We start from the raw sequence: 19,088 nt of genomic DNA, 5'->3' as shown, positions 1-19,088 counted from the left end.
ATACACGGTGCATTACTGTGGAACCGGTGGGCAGTTAGAAAATGTTACTACTAACAGAGATACAAAAGTGGGCGGTAGGTATAAAAAGGTTGACTCCCCCTGTGCTAGAAGATATCAGGGTGGCATAAAGAAAAACTATGAACTGTGAACAAGCAGATAGCGCCTTTGCTGGGAATTTTAATCAGCATACAGATAGTCCTCGACTTACAATTGAGCCCAAAATTTATGTTGTTAAGTGAGACAGCTGTTAAGCAAGTTTTGCCCCATTTTACCACCTTTCTTGCCCCAGTTACTAAGCAAATTACCTTCAGTTGATAAATTAGTAACCTGGTTGTTAAATAAATCTGGCTTCCCCATTGACTTTGCTTGTCGGAAGGTCACAAAAGGGAATCACATGACCTTGGCACACAACAATTAGTCGTAAGTATGAACCAGTCGCCAAGCATCTGAAAGTTGATCACATGATCATGGGGATGCTTCAAACTGTGCAAAAATGACCGTAAGTCACTTTTTCCAGTACCGTTGTAACTTTGAACGGTCACTAACTGAGTTGTTGTAAGTCGAGGACTACCTATATTTTAAACCTGGTTGCACAACTTTCTCTTGACCAAGTGCGACTAATGGCATGCCAAGGACTATATCCCTAAAAGGCCTGGGAACCAGGGAAAAGACTAAATGGTTTTATTGCCAGTTAAATTGAAGTAAAATATGCATGAGAAATACAAGGGATGCTTAAAATTGGAAGTATTAAATTTGTTAGCATTTAGAGGCCTGGCTAAAGAGACAGGCTTTAAATGCACAGGACAAGGCTGTCTCTTAAGAAGTGGAGCCTTTGAAGAGTATCTTAGAAAGGGCCTCTCCTGCAGATTTTAACATGAGAGTTGGGAACAAAGCCATTTACGGCCTTAAACATTAATATCCTCTTATCAATTTAAAGACTCTTGATATGGACTTCCTGTGATGTGGTCACTGTACATCATTCAGCAACCTATCTAAACTTTTTGCACCGATTATGATAATGTGAGGGACACAATGGCAGCACCAGCCGCTGTCATGCTTGAAAAGGGTTCGCGCAACACAATGAGACGCAGTGAAGTCGTTTAAAGGATTTATTTTGAAAGTGCAACGGCAATGACTGCAGACAAACATGCATACCATTCATTTTCAAACTTCTTGCATTTTAGCATTAGCAACATTTATGCTTGTCTGGTTGAAAGAACATATTCTGTGGTTGTGTAGCATATCGCCTATTTTGTCTTAATGAAATAGGGGGGGACACGTTATATACTATAATACAATCAGATTGCGGCAGCCTGTTTTGTATAAACTATAAAAATATTTTCAGCATACAAACTTTATAAAATTTAGATATATAAAACGTATTTTAAAAATATCCTATAATGCATAGAATATCCCAACCATTTAAACTCTCTCCCTTCATTTCTAAAGTAAAACCATTTCTACTGAGCTATTTAACACAATGTTTTCACATTTATTTTCAGCCTAGCAAGTATTTTTATATTCAGGTAATTGCTTATCACATATGAAACATTATTTGTTTGTGTGTACTTAAGTGTGTCTGATCCAATTCTGTAACATCTCAAACAGATCATTAAAAAAAAATGCCCCAAATTCTGCTATTGTGAAAACTGGAGCTAAATATACACAATTTTAATCCTTTGTTTTGAGTCTTGTACTTAATCAAATGGCCAAAATATTAATATCACGTATACAGTAGCTCAAGACTTTTGTCCTAATTTCCTATGTTTTAACAAATATCACATTCGATATTTGCAGCTCTTAATCATTAACGCAGATTTGCAAACTTTTTCTCACAGAAATCTGTCTTATTCATGTCAGCTGGATCAAAGAAGGACCTTCCTTGTTTTACTTTTAATACCCATTTCCTTAGCTGTCTGGTATTATGGCAAAAGATAGCTGTCAGATAATGCTACCTGCTTACCATACCGATGAGAAATACTAGTGCTTGCATAAAACTTTTCCAAAGAAATCTGCAGTATAATTTAAATTTATTCAAAGCCATAATATTTTCCCTTCTGCTGACAAATAATGCATTAGAAAAGCTGCTGTAGTCTTAAAATAGACTCTGGTTGCTCTTCAGATTGTATCAATCTTTCACCTTTCCTGCAGTCTTAAAATAGTTTGATGAATTGAGACAAAAGATTGCACATAGATAGCCATTTTCTCCTATTACGCTTATGAAAACCTTCACAAAATGATAGATGCACTCATTTTGTTATAGTCCTCATAAAAAGCCTGTAAAATAGGCCAGAACAATCTCCAGAGGCTTATAGCACAAGCAGAACTAAGAAACCACAATCAAATCATCTGTTTCATAGAACATCTGATTACTAAGTTTGTCACATAAAGTTTTGCCCTTATTTCAACATTAATTATTCTGCTGATCCTATTCAGAAAACATTTTTATCTCAGCCCACTACAAAGCTGCCTTGGAAAATCAACTATTTTGATTCTCTATTTTGCATCTGCATGCTTGTATATTTATTTTATTTATTGGTCATCTTTCAAAACAGTCTAACAAAACTATGTTAGCGCATCACTGGAACAGTTAAAGTAGCTCTTTCCTAAATAGAGTATGCCCCAATATTAGATTAAGAAAGAAGTGACCAAAGTTTTATCTTAAAGGGCTTTTGCAACGATAATATTTAAACCAGAAGACAAGTGTATGAAGGGTTATAAAGATCATACTGTACCTATATTCTATAGAATTTACTGCCCTCTCTATTACATTAATTTAACAGGCTGCACCATCCATCATACCGCATTTTAAATACAGTAACTAAATTCTGCTTGTATCAATTATTTCATATTTCATATAACTGTTTCATTTGGGATACACCAAAGGAAACAGCACAGGGACCCACACCAAGTGCAAATTTCTGGACAGCAATCAACAAATAATATCAGACAATTATCTTTATATATAAGTTCAGTACAGTAAAAAATTATAATCTTTATTTGTAATAGATTGAAATGATACACTGAAAATTCTGCTTATTTACATGATCAAAACTTCATTTTAACGTCATGAAGGCATAGTTTCACTGAGGCAAAAGTATCATTCAGAGTCTCTGCATAAACTCCACACAACCTGAATGAGAGGAGAGCAGTCATTCTGCAAAACTTCATTTGTCATTTAGCACCTGAACTGTTTTTCGACCATAATGATAGTAACTGTATGCAGATGCAGTTGTTGTGAAAGCTGTGATGCACCTTCGGGGAGAAAATGATTATATTAGTTTCCAAGCAAAAAAAAAGAGAGAGAGAAACAGAGAGCGTTAACGCCAAGTCTAAAAATCACAGCAACACAATTTTTAAAAGCCTATTTAAGCTAGGAAGTGAGGTGGAACTGTTTTTGTTATGACAATCAAAATCAGATATATAAGGCTGGGCTACGTAAAATGCCTTGAAGTTCTAAAGAAATCCTACCTAAGCCAAAATGTTTTTTTAAAAATTGACATATCATACCGTATGGTAGATGAATTCCAAGGCAATATGAGTTCTGCTTTAAATCAAACAAACTCCTTTTTATAAGAACATAATCCAGTGAGTTTTTACATTGCTAGGATTGTTATCCCATATATACTTACATTTTTTATCTAAATCAACCTTAGAAAAGATACCTTGGAGTTATAATTCTGTTTACCTTTTAGTTTTTCACCATCTAATTTGACTCTAAAATTGTTGAGCAAAAATTATATATTTCTACATTTGCTGTGTTAAACTGACTAAAAAATCCATAGTCTTATAAAATTTATTATTTGTGAAATTAAAAAATTGTGATTTTTTTTAAAAGCTTCTAGAAACTTGGCCCCAATGTATAGGTTTTGCCACTAACAAACCGAACCTATGCTTAGCCTGGCTGATTCACAAGGCAGGAAAGGGCATGTATGTATATGTATCTGAATTGGAAAGGAAGTAGTGAAGGAGGTGGAATTATCTTCCTTGGAATAAATCACTTCTGAATCCAGTAAACCTAGACTCAATACTAACATGGGAACAGTTAAATCATTAGCCATCAAGTGTTAGGGGTTATAGTGTGAAAGCTGTTTTTTAGATGGATCCTCACTGTGTTTGCTCCTATTTTTATTGTATGTTTCTTCTTGCTTTCACGAACCATCTTGAATCTCACAAAACTGGCCAGTATCAAACAGCAAGCAATAAGTAAAATTGCCTGAGCGTTCCTTATACCCCTTACGTTGCTTGTTTTTCCACTTACTAATAGTATAACAAAAATTATAACGGTACATACCATAAAGTCTGAAGATACATACTGTCCACATAATTGAAAACTGGAGCAGCTAAAGAGGCTGCTACTAAGATGAGCTGTACTACGGTGTTCACCTGGTAATAGATTAGATTAAAACTAAGGTCACACTGCATTTTCACAGAAAAAGTACTACGCATACAGTATGTGCCCATGATGCTCCTATTATATTGTATATTATTATATTGTAACCATTATAAATATGTGATAGTTGCCAGATGCCTGAATTTTGATTATGTGACTGCAGGGGCACTGTGACAGATTTAAGTGCAAGGATCAATGATAAGTCCATTTTTTCAGCGCCATCATAACTTCAAACAGCTACTGAACAAATGGTCGTTAAGTGAGGACTACCTGGGTAAGTCATGAAAGACAATCAAACTGCAGGAAGCAACAAAAAGAATGCTGCGGCAAGGCAATATTCAGTCTGCAAAATGGACACAGCATGACATACTGTTGTTCTTACCTTGCTGATGAATGTTGGCTTTAACTGAGCAGTGACGTAACATGGATTGAAATATCTACTTAATGTCTTCTGCGAGAAACCAAAAAAAAAATCAATCTTGCTTTTAATAAACGTGGTGAAACCAAAGCCTTTACTAAATTTACAAACCGATAAAATCGAACTAAGGTTTTTTAGCAACGCAGCATATTTATTCTACATCATCATGCTTATGTTTAACAGTGCAATTCTTCATGCATACGTCTGACTTACTCTGGAGGTAATCAGAGTATAAAACGGGATTGGGGTTTGCACAGCTTCAGGAAGGTTCAAATATTTAACTGTTTTAGAATACTGTTGTACCTGTGTGTGTTTAATTTTTTATATTATTTTATATTACATTAGTTTCTTTAATAAATAAGTCAAGGTGGTCAAATGCCTAATACTCCTTCCTCCTCCTACTTTCCCACCCAGAATAACCCTGTGAGGTGGGTTTTTCTGAAAGAGAGCGAAAGTCTCCCATGTCTATGGTGGGACTAGAATTCACAGTCTCCTAGTCTTTAGGCCAGCGCTTTCACCACTACACCCAATTTTAAAGTACAAAACAAATGCATGAAGCCAGCAAAACTTAGTAGAGTCTCTGCTCTTTATTTCAGCAACAAAATAAACAGGAAAAATTATCTGATAGTTATGCCACTGAATTTGGATGGTGCAATCCTTGGGTGTTACAAAAGGCTGCCTATGCCTTAGGCTTAGACTGTCTACATCCACTTTAGAGGGAAGATGGCTTACAAGAAATTAAATTAAGGAGACAAATGGGACTAAAGAAACCATGAAGCAGACGTGGGATCCTACAGGAGAAGATCCGTGATCATTTCAATAATATTCTGGTTCAATTCAGTAGGGTAGCTGGAATGGCAGCACTTTCAGCTCTTAGAAAGGTTGTTTTGAGAAGCAACATGGTAGTGAGGGAGGAGGTCAAACAGACATTTTGAGAGAACAGTTTAGGAACAGGAACAGAAATGATGTCATTTCAATGGGAAAGGAGGAGACTCTTCTGCAGCTGAGAATGAGAGGCTGGGCAAGAAAAGGTCACAGGAAGGACAGATGGTGAAAAGATGGCATAAGAGTAGCCAAGTTGGCAATTTTGAAGTTTGAACAAGAGTTTGAAAATGAATAGGAAACTTGGAGTCGTTTAACGTAGGATAGCGTAGCAAGGTGTAGCAATGAAGAAATAGTGAAGAATCAAAGAAAATTCTGATGGACAAAGATTATGGTCTTTAATTTTCACTGAAAGGTCAGAGAGAGTATTTTTATAATTTTGTAAACACTCAAATGGAAGGCTGGGAAAATATTACAAGGAAATTAGCACGCACAGTTCAAGACTTCTGGCCCAAGGAGAATTTGGGAGTCACAGTTCTTATCTGAAAGGCAGAAGGTAAGGGAAGGTTGTCCTCTGGGAGTATTCAAAGAAACGTCTGTCTTGGACAGAAATACAAAAAGCAAGAGAGAGACAGACCAAACAAGGAAGGAAGGGAATCCCTTTCACTCCCTAATTCTCCCTAACACTGTTACTTGTCTGTGGAGGGGAAAAAAAGTCTGATTCCTATTTTAGCAATCCTTCATTTGGGAACAAGTTTTACACATACTGTTTATTCTATGACTGCTTTGAATTCCTATCAAACACATATTAATACATGGCAGGATACTTACCGGTGGAGGAAGAGTTTTGTATCGAACATAGAAAACAGCAGCAATTAATGTAATGTCCCTTAGAATTATCATTGATGTAAGTGGGACTGAAAAACAAATAGTGAAAGTCTTTTTAAATATATCTGAATTTCACTCCTGACTCTTGTAGTCTGCAGTTTTCTCGGCAACATTTTCAGAAATAGTTTGCCACTGCCTTCTTTCTAGGGCTAAGTGGCCAAAGATCACCCAGATGGCTTTGTGCCTAAGATGGGACTTCAACTCACAGTCTAGAGATTTCTAGCCTGGTTCAGTGGTGAAATGTCAAATTTGTTACTACCGGTTCTGTGTGCATGGCTTGGTGGTGGTGGGGGAGTAATGGGACTGAGTGGGCATGGCCAACTTTTTTTTTTAACTTTTAAAATCATTTTTTCTACAACCTCTTTTAAAAGGCTCTGACGATCCCAACTGAGTTACCTGATCGTCAGAAGCTTTTGTTTTCTTTTAAAAGCTTTTTTTTTTTGCCTTTAAAAGAAAAAAAAAGCCTCTGACGATCAAGCAACTCAGCTAGAATTGTCAGGACCTTTTAAAAGCATTTTTGTAAAGGCTCTGACGATCCCAGCTGAGCCGCACGATCATCAGAGGGTTTTTTTTTTAACTTTCAAAAGCATTTTTTCGGCTGAAGAAAAAATGCTTTTAAAAGTAAAAAAAAAAACAACCCTGATGATCGTGCAGCTCATCTGGGCATGAGGGGGGGGCAGGTATTTTTGTTACCGGTTCTCCGAACCACCTGCTGCCATCGCTACTGAATTGGGCGATCTGGTCTGAACCGGGAGCATTTTACCCCTGGCCTGGTTCCTCAACCATTGCACCACACTGGCTGTCATACTGAAATTACATAAAAATAATTCCAATTCAGAGCATGTCTATATGGATTGCTGCAAATGACTAATTAGTCTAAATCAGTGTTATTTAATTCTATTGTCTACCTACTCATTACCACAAAAACAATACAGATAAATTACAGTGGTTGCTGTAACTGAACAATGCATTTAGTTTCTGGCCTGGGCAAAGGCAGCATACACCTACAGCACTTAGCTGCCCCTTCTCTATCCCTAGAAGGGAATAACCTCAACCTGGGTAAAAGGGAATGAAACACAAAGATCTGTTACTGTTTGCTATATATTGTTTTTCCAACCATAATTTGCCTTCAATGGAGAATATATAGCTCAAAATAAATTACAATATAAGGCAGATGCAAATGCTATAATCTCTTCTGACTGTATCAACCACCACTTTAGAATTATAGCATTATTTAATTTAACCCTTCAGAAGTTCAGCAATTTATTTTAGATAATAAAATGAAATCAGGAAATTTAGCTCAATGAACAACATGGACATACAGGATATTCCAAAAATAAGGTCTTAACTATACAGTATATATTGCAAGAAATGTTCAAATTGGATGCCATTTTCTTTCAAACCCTTCCTTACTCATTTTACATATGATTTTTGAGCATCCCTAAATATGATAACATTTTGTCTGAAAAACAAAATTAATTAATAAAATTGGCCCTTGGGGCCTGATTTTTGGCACAATCTGTGTAGTGCATTTTTTCCATTGGATTTGTTTACACTATTATATGAAGATTGAATACGATAACTATGGTATCAACATACAGAGGTATTGAACTGTGCCAATAAACTGAAAGAGATTTGCTTCTAATATTTAACGATTCATTATTTTTAGATCATTCAACAAGAAGAATCATTTAAAAGACAGCTTCTTTGCTTACCTGGAATAAGGTTTGCACATGTCAGGCTAATATATAGGATACTGATAAGGATTTTATCAGCCAGAGGGTCCAAGGCACTTCCCAATGCAGATTTCTGGTTGGCCCACTTTCGTGCAATAAAGCCATCCAACTGAAAATGCAAGTTAGATAAATAGTATGGGAAAGAAACCAAACATTTACATTTTTTGTCAGATTTATATCTCATCTTTTTTTTCCCCAAGAGTGCCTGAAAATACGGGTAGCACTAGCTAATTATAAATTCATATTCAAGCACTAAGGATCTGAATTTGAAAATATTTCTGAACTCACTTTTAAAGAAAAAAAAGTCTCATTTCCATACAACATTGTAAAATATATATATAAAGGACTTACCAGATCTGTTATTCCAGCCAGGGCAAACACACCCAGTGCTACATTAAAATCTTCTTCAATAATCAAATAGCCCAAAATAGGTGCCAAACCAATCCTTGCCAACGAAAGTAGATTAGGGATAGTCCAAGGGTTTTCATACTAGAACAAAAAAAAATAGCATAAGAAAAAATTATTACAAAACAAATATAAATAATCTGAATTTAATGTACTTTGGTATTATGGAAGGTAACAGGTAAACTTTGCATGTTTAATGTGTTTAATTGCCGCATTGGAATGTATGTATCTTTTCTAAGAATTTCCTTAACTACCAAGAAAGAATTTCAAAAAGAAGGCTCAGCTCTAATAACCAATTGTTCCCATCTCTCCCACTCAAGAGCTGTGAGGACTCACTTCCACATCATTGCCAGAAGAACACACAAATTCCTACACTCTGAAACACTATAAGCAACAAAAATGGGCCACAACACTGACCAATTGAAAAGGGTTGATTTGTTTTTGCATTGTTGCAAATCTCTTTCAGAATTCTTACATCACAGGGCAAGGTAAAAAAAATTCTTCTACTGAACAGCAAATGGATTGACTTTCAGATTAATAAAAGGAGATATCTATATACAGGTATCAACTTGCTCTCTAGGGAAACTCGGTGGGGAAGAACTGAGGCTAGACAGGTTGCGATTACAACAACCACCTTTATTGCTAACAGAGTAATGCTAGCAAAATAACAACTAACAGGCTAAACTTCAGTGAGGGCAACAGCCACAAGTGCCGTCTGACAGCTGCTTAAAAACGGAGCTGTCAGACGGCTGAATCAATGACAGGGCTTCGGATTTCCCGCTTTTCAATAGCTCGCATCTTAGCCAATCAGGATCGCCTGGCGGCCGGCAAGTTTCTACGAGGTGTCGTAGCCCCAAGGACTTAACACAACTCATCTGAAATTCTCAAATGTTCGGAACAAAGCAACCCATAGATCTCCTTGGGATGGTTATGCCTACTTCAAAAAGCCAAAAATGTCTACTCCACTGAAATTCTTTTCTTGTTGGTAATCTAAAAGGATCTTGACTTCCTAACCTTCTGCTTTAACATACCGGCTAGAAACCATGTTTCCCCCACCCACATCCAGGGCTGAAGGATTTATCTCAGACCTGCCATATTTAAAGGCAACTCCACTCTGATCGCATTACTCTATTTGGCTGCTAGCTTTTATTTTCAACTTTAGCTCAGAGAGAAACAGAAAATAAAATTGAGCCAAATTCTATTATCGCCTCCAGGTTATATATCTTGGTTCCATCTAATCATTTCTTTAACAACTGTATCTCTCATGTACCAAACACCACATAAAATTTCCTCCTTTCATTTCAAATAACCAGGTCCCGTTTTAGACATTTAAATATTCAGGGTTTTTCAAGACAGTATATGAAAGAGTTCCTTCCCTATAGGTCCCTTTTTAATCAAACTTTGAACAAGCTTTGAACAAATTCTTTTGTTCCATTTTTAGCAACTCACTCAACAGTTGACAGAAGGATGTAGGGATCTTCCTCAGGAATATATAGTGTGTGCACAATTAATAGGCAAGTGAGTATTTTGAGCATATCATCATTTTTATGCATGTTTCCACTTCCAAGCTAAATATACCTGAAGGCTTAAGTGGCTATAAGCATATCAAGTGATGTGTATTTGTGTAATGAGGGAGGGTGTGGCCTAAGGAGATCAACACCCTATATCAGGGGTCTCTAACCTTGGTCCCTTTAAGACTTGTGGACTTCAACTCCCAGAGTCCCTCAGCCAGCAAAGCTGGCTGAGGAACTCTGGGAGTTGAAGTCCACAAGTCTTAAAGGGACCAAGGTTGGAGACCCCTGCCCTATATCAAGGTGAGCATAATTATTGGGCAGCTTCTTTTCCTCAGGAAAAATGGGCCACAAAGAGATTTAACTGACCCTGAAAAGTCAAAAATTTAAAAAGTATTTCAGAGGTATGCAGCACTCTTGAAATTGCTAAGATATTGGGGCGTGATCACAGAAGCGTCAAACGTTTTGTTACAAATAGTCACAGGGAACACACAAGAAATGTGTTGAGAAAAAAAGACGCACATTAACTGCCATTTTTGGTGAAGGAAAGCAGCACACCTCTCCAAACAGTGTCTGGGAGGCTGTGGTTGTTGCTGCACAAAAAGTTGTTTGTCAACAGATCAAGAAACTGACAGACCCCATGAATGAAAGTCTTATGACTGTTATTGAATAGAAGCTATATTGGTCACTGATTTATTTATTTTTTTGAAATGTCAGAAATGTTTATTTGTACATTTTGAGTTGTTTGTTTATTATTCTCACTTTAATAGATGCAAATAAACGAGTGAGATGGGCAAATTTTTGTTTTTCATTTAGTTGCATAATAATGTGCACACTAATAGTTGCACAATAATTGTGCACACATTCTCATATTTACTTTCTTAAATATTCAAGTTTGAGATTTATTCATATTTTGGATTGACCAAGGAGAGTACTGTAGTTGTTCAATAATAAAATTAACCCTTCAAAATACAACTTGCCTAATAATTGTGCACACAGTGTAAGCTAAAGTCCTTAGGAATTGCTGTCTTTCAAACAAACTATAAGCTGTTTGAACACTTCAGTTCCTTGTTGACATTAAACCTTTTTATCCAGTTCCCTCTGCTTATTTTCTTCCCTTAAGATCTCTTGACAGGGACGCGGTAGCTCAGTGGCTAAGACACTGAGCTTCTTGATCAAAAGGTCAGCAGTTCAGCGGTTCAAATCCTTAGTGCCACATAATGGGGTGAGCTCCCATTACTTGTCCCAACTTCTGCCAACCTAGCAGTTCGAAAGCATGTAAAAAAGGCAAGTAGAAAAAATAGGGACCACCGAAAAGCAAATTATGTCAAATAGTGATGAAGTTCACATTTATACAAACTCTAGCCAGCAATCCCAACTTAAAACAGAAACACTGATTCTCCTATCAACTCTTTCAACCTAATGGACTATTCCTCTCTACACAGTACTAGTTATCCTAAAATAACCAAATGAAAAACCACATCACCTTTGATGTCAGCACAGGTAAAAACAGCAAATAATGGTTAACCTTAGACAAGTACAGGCTTTGTCCCCCAAGGAAGGCAATCCTGAATTTCAGAGGATTCCCTTGGTCAAATCCATCACCATACTCTTAATGAATTGAGGATACCTCTCGTTTTAAAGATAAATTGGGGGAGGGAATCCCAGAGTTTCTTTCGGATAAATGCATGGTCTATAGATGACACAACCTCACGGTGAAGTAATTCTTCTTTATTTCCAAAAAGTTACAGTGCCTTGTAACATATGTAGCCATAGCTCCCTTACAATAGCGCACCAATTCATGCAGACCAGTAAATTATGCTTTAGTAATTGAGGACAGGCATGACCATATGATACACCTTATCATGTTCACAACCCCTAGTGATCACAGAAAAGGAAGTGCAAGACCTATTCCACAGACAAAAGCCAGGAAAAGCTCCAGGTCCAGACAAGATAACTCCTTCTTGCTTAAAAGTCTGTGCTGACCAATTGGCCCCCATCTTCACCCGAATCTTCAATAAATCACTAGAGATGTGTTATGTTCCTTCTTTCTTTGAAAGGCTAGTGCTGTCCCACTTGAAAACCATCACGGACCCCTTGCAATTTGCATCCCGACCAAATAGATCAACAGATGATGCCATCATTCCAGACACTCTTCTAACTAAGCAAAACCAGCTACAGGTACCTGAACCCACTTGTAAGTGGATCTTAAGGTTCCTAAGAAACAAGAAGCAGCAAGTGAAGCTAAGCAGAATCACATCAGATACCTGTACAATTAGCAAAGGGGCCCCCCAAGGCTGTGTGTTCTCCCCACTTCTCTTCTCTCTGTATACCAATGACTGCATCTCTAATGATCCATCTGTTAAACTACTGAAGTTCGCAGATGACACAACAGTGATTGGTTTTATTTGAGACAATGACGAATCCACATACAGACGGGGAGGTTGAACAACTAGCCTTGTGGTGCGACCAGAACAAACTGGAACTGAACACACTCAAAACCATAGAAATAGTGGTAGATTTTAGGAGAACCTTCCATACTTCCACCTCCTACAATACTAGACAACACAGTATCAACAGTAGAGACCTTCAAATTTCTAGGTTCTACCATATCGCAAGATCTAAACATAAAAAACGTCATCAAAAAAGCACAACATAGAATGTTCTTTCTGCGCCAATTCAGAAAGCTCAAACTGCCCCAGGAGCTGCTGATACAGTTCTACAGAGGAATTTTTTTTTAATTGAAAAAGTTTTAACAAACAAAAACAATTTTCCCCCTTTTCCCCCCCTCCCCCCTCCCCGCAAAACCCCCTTCCCCCCTCCCTTCCCACCCACCCACCCCCCGGCTTCCCGGGTCAATCACAAGGTATTGTTATACATAAACCAAACAGAGAGTAAAATTTTCCCTTCTAATCCAATTAACCTCATCCAAATCTTTTCATTTCCTAACCCCATTATATAAAATAATACCTCCTAATTATTCAAAGGCAATCTGATATCTCTTAATCTGATATCTGTTTTGTAAATAATCAATCCATTTTTTCCATTCAATTAAATATCTTTCCTGCGTATTGTCTTTCAAAAAGGCTGAGATTTTAGCCATCTCAGCCAAGTTAGTAACTTTCAATATCCATTCTTCTATTGTAGGTAACTCTTTTTTCTTCCAATATTGTCCAATCAACAGCCTTGCTGCTGTTATTAAGTTCAAAATCAATTTAATCTCAGTCACTGTACAATCCGTTATAATTCCCAAAAGGAAAAATTGCGGCAGGAACTTTATCTTCTTCTTCAGGACATTTTGAATAATCCACCAAATTCTTATCCAAAAGGCCTTGATTTTCTTACAAGTCCACCAAATATGAAAATATGTAGCGTCATCACAGTCACATCTCCAACATTTCGCTTGGATATCAGGATACATACATGATAATTTTTTGGGATCTAAGTGCCATCTATAAAACATCTTATAAAATTTTTTCCTTAGATTCTGTGCTTGTGTAAACTTAACATTTCTAACCCAGATTTTCTCCCATGTTTCCAACATTATTGGTTCCTGAATATTCTAAATTATTGAGTCTGTCATCTGCCCCTCTATAACTGTCTGGTTTGGTTCTGCAACCCAACAAGACAGACACAGACTTCAGAGGGTAATTAAAACTGCAGAAAAAACAATTTCTACCAACCAGCCTTCCACTGAAGATCTATATACCACACGAGTCAAAAAGAGGGCTGTGAAAATATTTACAGACCCCTCACATCCTGGACATAAACTGTTTCAACTCCTACCCTCAAAACAATGCTAAAGAGCATTGAACCAGAACAACTAGACACAAGAACAGTTTTTTCCTGAATGCCATCACTCTGCTAAACAAATAATTCCCTCAACACTGTCAAACTATTTACTAAATCTGCACTACTATTAATCTTCTCATCATTCCTATCACCCAGCTCCTTCCACTTATGACTGTATGACTGTAAATTTGTTGCTTGTATCCTTACGATTTATATTGATGCTGTTTCCTGATTGCTTATTTGTACCCTATGACTAAGTGTTGTACCTTATGATTCTTGATGAATATATCTTTTATGTACCCTGAGAACATATGCGCCAAGACAAATTCCTTGTGTGCCCAATCACACTTGGCCAATAAAAATCGTATCCTATCCAACCCTAACCTTAACCCTAACCCTAGCCTTATTCTATCCTATCCTATCTTATCCTAATGCCATGACCATTTTTAGCTCATGTGTGTATTTAAGCCATTATTTATATGCCTCACCATTAAATTATGAGCACATCAGTCAAAGTTATGGGCAATCCTCATTTAGCTATTACTTGTTCAGTGACTCTTCGAATTTATGATGGCACTGAATGAGTGATATTCACAACTGGTCCTCAAAGTTCCAGTCATCAGTTACTAAACGAACTCTTATTAAGTCAAGGACTACCTTACAACAGTTCGCTTAATGACCGTTCAAAGTTACAACAGCACTGAAAAAAGTGACAGCCATGTTTTCACACTTACAACCATTGCAGCATCCTCGTGATCATTACAAACCAGATGACCATTACAACCAGAATTAAAAATCAGATGCTTGGCAATCGACTCAAGTTTATGACGGTTGCAGTGTCCTGGGGTCATATGATCCCCTTTTGCAACCTTCTGTCCGGCAAAGTCAATGAGGAAACCAGATTCACTTAACAACAGTGTTACTACCTTAACAACCACAGTGATTAACAAGTGAAACTTCGTAAAATGGAGCAAACCTCACCTAACAAATTTCTCACTTAGCAACATAAGTTTTGGGCTCTATTGGGGTTGTAAGTCAAAGCCTACCCCATGAGTTTCTCAGCAGGTAACTAAACACCTGAGGCAATTCAGCAAAACCAGGAGGACAATTTCACTGCACAACCACGAATTAGTAAAGTGTTGGAAGTCGTTTAAAAGTGCACATCAAAAGGGAAGAGGCCGGGAGAAGTTCTCCAGAAAGTTAAATCACTTTCCTTCTTTTGGGGATAACACATAAAAAAGCGAGGTTTTTTTTTCACACGAAAGCACTGCAGAGGTCAGTCTGATTCCAGGAGGGATCACTTTGGGTTGCAAATACGTATTCGCTCGGGATTATTTTCCCTTCATGTGGCAGCCTAAAAGCCACGGCGAGATTTCTACTTTGCAGAACTTTTTAAGAATTATTTTACCGGGGTGCAGTCCACCGGGTGAGCCTGCTGCCTGAAGCGCTGCATTTCATAGGGGCCATCATGTCAACGGGGACGAAAGGGAAAATAAGCAGGGAGAAAGGAGCCGCCTGCCCCCTGCCCGCCCCTACCAGTTCAGCGAATCTTCTTCTCTGCTCTGCTTTGCCAGCATCGGGTCGTTCCGAGGACTCCGCCGCCTCCGCGCGCCGAGCCGCTCCCCCGCAGCCGGCGCGCGAGCAGTGAGGCTGCCCAGGTCCGCCGGAGGAGCAACCATAAGGGGGCGCCCAAGCCGCAGTGCCCAGCAGATGCTTGGGACTGGTCGTGCGCACGCGCAGTAGCAGACGTCGCCCCGTGCCCGGGGAAGACGCGGAGCAGCACTCCGCGAGGCTACTGGAGGATGCCGCGAGCGCGGCTCGAGGGCATCTCCAGGGCTCGCCGCCGCCTCCTCGGCTCCTCGCGGCAGCTACGGTGGCCCCCAAGCACCATTCTGGGCTCGCGCTCCGCAGAAGACCCCATCCCCAAGCGCTGCCTTTGACCAACCAAGCCGCGGTTAGCATGGCTTGGTTGGGGCTGGGGGGTTAGGGAGGGGGGGGCAGGGAAAAGACCTTTCTACCAACGAAGAAGAGGAGGAGGAGGAGGAGGGGCAGAATTGAAACATGCCCCTCCCCTCCTGCTCTCCCCCCGCCGCTGCCCGTCCCCCTCTTCCATTCAACCGCGCTTCCGCGAACCTTCTACCTTACGGTTCTGCTGGACGCGCTTTTTACGACGCCTCCGCTGCTCTTTACGGCAAGAGGCACCCCGCTTATTAAAGGAACAGCAACGTTGCTGGCAAAGATCGAGTGGTGGTTCCTGCGGGCTGTGCAATAACTTCTAATTATAAGCTCCACGCCAGGGGTCTCCAACCTTGGTCCCTTTAAGACTTGTGGACTTCAACTCCCAGAGTTCCTCAGCCAGCTTTGCTGGCTGAGGGACTCTGGGAGTTGAAGTCCACAAGTCTTAAAGGGACCAAGGTTGGAGACCCCTGCTCCACACCTAGGGTGTTTTTAGTATAGAAGTGGAAGCTATGAGGATATAAGTATTTTCTTTTAAAACGCCACATTATAATTAAACCGGGAATTGGGGTACCACAACTGTGCTAGTTTGATGTAGATACCAGGCTAGAGATTGGGAAATTTATAATTCTGCCTTGAGCAAAACAAAATCAGATGGATGACTTTTTTTCCTCATTAACATTTTTATTGAGTTATAAGATAAAATGAGATACAAAATGCAAAAGAAAATAGGAAAACAATGGGGAGAAAGAGGAGGGAAAGTGAGGAAAGATTAGAAAAAGGATTAGAAAAAGGAAACGCATTGACTTCCAACTCTTGCAGTAAATTAAGGCATTAATATCAAATCACAACTTTTTGTTTTTTCATAATAATATAAACTAGCTATTTCTGTAAGGAAATATCAGTCTAATCGGTAAAACTCAAAATCAAAGTTTCATTCTTTTCCACTTCAAGCACAAAGTTCAGAAGCGGTGGAAACAAAAGTATTTATATTCTTTTCTTTAATCAAAATAGTCAATTTTGTCATTTCAAGCTGGATGATTTTGAGCCAGTCCAAAATCTTGCTTTCCCCCTCCAAAAAAACCCAACTCTGCAGAGATTAGTTTAGGCAATTGCCAGGAATCAACAACTGACTTGGAAGGCGCAGAAAATAAAATAAATTGGAAGTAGTTCACTTGACTAGTGAAAATCTGTGGAAAGATCTAGACCAGGGGTGTCAAAACTCGATTTCATTGAGGACCACATCAGGGTTGTGTTTGACCTTGGTGGCCAGGTTGACTATGGCCAGGATGGGTGTGGCTAGCTCTACATCACTTGTGTTGGGGGGGCCTGCGGTGGCCCTAGCGCTCTGCCAGTGAAAACAGGCTCCCGAGCTGTTTTGGCTACGACAGCCTCCTGCACTCCTCTGCCAGTGAAAACGGCATTGGAGTGCCACCTGCGGCCCTCGCTCCATTTTTGGCTACAACAGCCCCCTGCAACCCAGCAAAAACGGAGTGTGGGAATCAGTGGTGGGATTCTACTGGTTCTACCCGGTTCGGGCGAACTGGTAGCGGCGGTGGTAGGGGTCTCTGCCCACCAGCCCAGATGTTATCATGGACACTCTGCATATTTGCAAAGGTTCTGTGCATGCACAGAGGTGGTGCGTGCAAGCGAAGCAGGCACACTCACATTTGTGAACCGGTAGCGAAGGTAAGTCAATACCATTACTGTTGGGAGTGCTGCCTGCAGCCCTCACTAGCTCCGTTTTCAGCTGTGATGGCCTGCAACCCTCTGCCAGTGGAAATAGAACTCGGGAGGGCCACACGCAGCACCCCCAAGCTCCGTTTTCACTGGCAGAGGCACTGTGGGCCAGTCCATTGCTGTTTCCAGGGCAACCCCGCAGGCCAGATCTAAGCACCCTGTGGGTCAGATCCAGGCCCCGGGCCTTGAGTTTGACATCCCTAATCTAACCAGACAATACTGCATCTAAGACCCAAGAATATTTTGCACTGCAAGAGTTTTGCAATGAACAGTGGGAAACATTCCCAAAGCAATTAAGATTTTTAACCAAATGTATCTATTTGGAATCTGTTACCTCTGCCAAAGGATGTGTTTAAATGTACTGACTGGAAGGGTGTCCAAATTTGGAGCAGTTTCGGACACCTTTAGGGAGCACAGGTTACACCTCTGCTACACAAGCTGCACTAGAGCCAGTTTGTTTTCAGGTCCAATTGAAGGTGTTATTCCTTTTAAAGTCCCTTCATGGCATGAGACTGGTTACCTGACAAACCATCAACCTGTTTCCACACACACACCCAACCCGGTAAGGCAGGGAAGGTATGCTGCAGATCTCACTGGCTAAAAAATTTCAACCAGCAGGATCTAGGAAGAGGGCCTTCTCTGCCATTGTCCCCATCCTTTGAAACTCTTCCCTCCAGAGGTGAGGCAAGCCCATTCTTCTGGCCTTCCAGAAGGGTGCTAAGACCTGGCTCTGCCAATTAGCAAGGGTGTGTGTCTGTGTCTAAAAGTGTTATGAAGCCCTGGGGATGGCTTGTTGCTTGAGGATTTTCACTTCGCCTTGCTAACTTTTAGCTCTGTTAAGTTTTTAACTTTGATTTTTACTTTTAACTTATAAATTGTAACCTTATTTATTAACTGTAACGGTGCCTTTTGGTCATTTTTATATCATGTTGTTTGCAAACAGCTTAGATGTGATAGGCAGTTGCTTAGATGTAGAAAAATGCTAAATAAATAAAAATAAATAAATGGAATCAACTGATAATTTCAAAATCATGCATATATTACACAAGTGGCAGATAATGGCATTGTTATTTTTCAATAAGAAAAAAAACATGCTAGAAATTTGTCCGTACTGTGTCCAGCTATTTCATTGCCCAATGTGACATGTATCCTTTCTCTTTCATTTTACTAAGATAATAAACTAAGATTGTTCTCCATATAGACAACCTTCCCTTCCCTTTTTGTTCATGGGTGGCATGTTTTATATATATATATAGGTCTTTGGTTGTTCAGGTTTTCTCCCGTGTAAGATTGGAAGTGTCTTGGCGACGTTTCGACGAAGTCTCATTCGTCATCTTCAGGCTTCAGCTTCGTGCTTCTGGGAGCAATGTGTGATCGCAGCTGTTTCTTCCTTTTAACTGCTAGTGGGGGTTTGAACTGATTGGGTG

The 19,088-nt window shown here is 39.4% G+C and overlaps 1 protein-coding gene across 10 annotated transcripts in view; it reads right to left on the bottom strand.

Annotated features, from left to right (window-relative positions):
• Window positions 1-1,096: 1,096 nt before the first annotated feature.
• MCM8 (minichromosome maintenance 8 homologous recombination repair factor) overlaps window positions 1,097-19,088 on the bottom strand; it is a 48,605-nt gene continuing 30,613 nt past the window's right edge. For 8 of the 10 annotated variants that reach the window (XM_058181137.1, XM_058181094.1, XM_058181086.1 and 5 more), the window contains 6 exons: window positions 8,609-8,746; window positions 8,237-8,366; window positions 6,465-6,550; window positions 4,776-4,844; window positions 4,295-4,386; window positions 1,097-3,255 (listed from right to left, as the gene is read on the bottom strand). In XM_058181137.1, the coding sequence (XP_058037120.1) occupies window positions 3,168-3,255; window positions 4,295-4,386; window positions 4,776-4,844; window positions 6,465-6,550; window positions 8,237-8,366; window positions 8,609-8,746 (603 nt within the window). In that variant the 3' untranslated portion in view covers window positions 1,097-3,167. Of the gene's footprint in view, window positions 3,256-4,294; window positions 4,387-4,775; window positions 4,845-6,464; window positions 6,551-8,236; window positions 8,367-8,608; window positions 8,747-15,501; window positions 16,122-19,088 lie in introns of those variants that run through there. The other 2 variants (XM_058181165.1, XM_058181127.1) reach the window with 2 other exon arrangements.

This window comes from Ahaetulla prasina, chromosome 1, assembly GCF_028640845.1.
Source record: "Ahaetulla prasina isolate Xishuangbanna chromosome 1, ASM2864084v1, whole genome shotgun sequence".
NCBI classification, from domain to species: domain Eukaryota; kingdom Metazoa; phylum Chordata; class Lepidosauria; order Squamata; family Colubridae; genus Ahaetulla; species Ahaetulla prasina.
Note: the sequence above shows the minus strand (reverse complement) of the source record. Positions and strands in the feature narration are given on the sequence as shown.